The sequence below is a fragment of the Macadamia integrifolia genome, unplaced genomic scaffold (assembly GCF_013358625.1).
Source record: "Macadamia integrifolia cultivar HAES 741 unplaced genomic scaffold, SCU_Mint_v3 scaffold264, whole genome shotgun sequence".
Taxonomy (NCBI): Eukaryota; Viridiplantae; Streptophyta; class Magnoliopsida; order Proteales; family Proteaceae; genus Macadamia; species Macadamia integrifolia.
The window spans coordinates 248,467-250,833 of NW_024868851.1; the positions used below are offsets into that span (position 1 = coordinate 248,467).

At 44.4% G+C, this 2,367-nt stretch overlaps 1 protein-coding gene across 1 annotated transcript; it reads left to right on the plus strand.

Annotated features, from left to right (window-relative positions):
- The first annotated feature begins 564 nt into the window (after positions 1–564).
- LOC122066961 (histone H1-like) lies at positions 565–1,951 on the plus strand. The gene is made up of 2 exons (XM_042630805.1): positions 565–896; positions 1,016–1,951. Exons 1-2 carry the CDS (start codon positions 702–704, stop codon positions 1,634–1,636), a joined length of 816 nt encoding a protein of 271 aa, XP_042486739.1. The 5' UTR covers positions 565–701; the 3' UTR covers positions 1,637–1,951.
- The last annotated feature ends 416 nt before the right edge of the window (positions 1,952–2,367 follow it).

The window sequence follows — 2,367 nt, forward strand, 5'->3', positions numbered from 1 at the left end:
TCAACTTCAGTGGTTTATAAATAGATGGTTTCATACCCATTTCTCATCGGATTTTCGTGATTCTTGAACCTATAGCTTCCTTTACTAGGTTAGAAACAGATCTGATAAAGAAACAGCGATTTAGTGCTCAACATTATCTTAAAACTCAATTAAACCACAATGAACTCCTAGAAAACCCTAGCCCAGACCAATGTGGCTTTAAAACCAATTATCTCTCACATGCCTAAACCTTATGAAGCGCTTAAGCACTCATTGGAAAGCTTATCTACAGAGCTACAAAACTATCGAAACTTTACCAAAATCCACCAAGTATCAACCAAGTTATGCCGAAAAGAATCGATGTGAAAAGCACACCCAAACCCATCCTAATCTCCTATTTTCATTTATAATCCATCCGAAGCATTCTCAAACAAGCCATGTCCACCGTCGATAACGACTAATCCAATGACCCACATTCAAAAATTCTCAAGTTATGAATCCGAGTGAGAGTGTCTTCAACCAATCAGCGCTCACCTTTTCTTCTAGCGTCTCTTAGCCGGTGGGTATTTAAGCCCTTTCCCATCTCTCATCGTATCTCATCAACGACAATACCAGCAACGGCAACAGCTAATCGCATTCTTCACGCTTCGTTGCTTCCTTCTTCCTCTTCAAACCCTTGCTTCCCTAGTCTCTGCCCTCTCTTCTCTGATCGAGCTTCAGTCATGGCACTTGCAGAAGAAGTTTCTCTGGCTGTTGAAGCAGTTGCAGATCCGCCAGCTACAGAGCCGGTTGAAGAGAAACCGGCGACCAAAGCTACCAAGTCGAAGAAGACAACAGCTAAGAAAGAACCTAAGGAGCCAAAGGCTAAGAAGCCGGCAGGTCCGAAGAAGCCCTCTGCGCATCCTCCATACTTTGAGGTAACTAAAGCTTTGGAACAATTTGGCTTTGTTTTTAATTCATTTTAGCGACCTTGCAGATCGATATGTTATTCTGTAGATCTGATTTGTTGGTTTTATTGGTGACTTGAAAACCCTAGATGATCAAGGAGGCGATCGTGTCTTTGAAAGAGAGAACTGGTTCGAGCCAGTACGCAATTACAAAGTTCGTCGAGGATAAGCACAAAGCCAACCTTCCCGCGAACTTCAAGAAGCTTATGCTCGTCCAACTAAAGAAAATTGTAGCAGCTGGGAAGCTCGTGAAGGTTAAGAGCTCATTCAAGTTGCCGCCTACTCGTCCTGCAGCGCTTAAGCCAGCCGCTCCCGCTGCCAAGAAAGCTGTGGCTGCGAAGCCTAAAGCCGCAGCTAAGCCTAAGGCGGCTGCCAAACCCAAGGCTGCTCCTGCAAAGCCTAAGGCGAAGCCTAAAGCTGCCGCAAAACCAAAAGCTGCTGCTCCCGCTAAGCCAAAGGCTGCTGCGAAGCCCAAAGCTGTAGCAAAACCCAAGGCCGCTGCCAAGCCCAAGCCAAAACCAAAGCCAAAGGCTAAAGCACCCGTTAAGGCTGCCAGAACTTCCACGAGGAGTTCTCCAGGTGCGAAGAAACCGGTGGCTTCGAAGCCAGCAGCTGCCGCTGCTAAGAAAGCACCGGCGAAGAGCACTAAGAAGCCCAAAACCGTAAAGTCGCCGGCGAGGAAGGCTCTTGCGAGGAAGGCGAAGAAATGAATAGGGAAACGATGTAATTCCCTGAGGCTTAGTTCTGTAAATGGTAATAGCTAATTGGGTATTATTTAGTGTAAAATGCCCAGAAGCCAAGAGCAGAGAAGAGAGAACTTGTACAACACTAGTGTAGTTTCTCTTGATTTTCTTTTTATCCGTTTTAGCTAATTAGCTTGATTTGTTCCTTCTCTTCTCCGCCCTTTCCTCTTTTATCTATTTCAGATAATTTGAAAAAGGGTTAGATTGTAATCTTTGATGCTATAGCCATAGGTTGAATGAGATGATGAGTTCTCAATGGTATCTATAGATGAATTATCAGAACTGAAAATGGCTTCTCTTCTCTTCTCCTCTTTTTCTTATCGTCCTGGTTTCGTCATGATGTGGTTGTTGTTTCTGTACGCTTCTTCTTCCTCGACTTCACTCCCTTGTGCATGTTATAATCTGGATATTAGGCTGTAGCTAGCATGCGCGTTAGGGCGCATTGTTCCGGATTTGAAGGCACATGTTGAGGATTGTGAATAGATATTGGCATTTACATTTGAGAATCGTAGACTTGAATATGTTGTTTCGGTGACCGGTGACGGGAGACGGGTGTTATTTTCAAATTCTGAATCCACGTTGACAAAAAAAAATGGAGTTCTTTATCTTCCTCCAATGAGAAGAAAGCGTCCACGTGGAAATTTGGAATAAGTGAAATTGGATGACTGTGGGCCCCCTATCCTTTCTTGATTGCCATG

Coding starts and splice junctions, on each gene's coding strand:
- LOC122066961 (XM_042630805.1), top strand. CDS start 702: ATGGCACTTGCAGAAGAAGTTTCTCTGGCTGTTGAAGCAGTTGCAGAT. Junction 897..1,015: donor CGCATCCTCCATACTTTGAG/GTAACTAAAGCT, acceptor TGAAAACCCTAG/ATGATCAAGGAGGCGATCGT.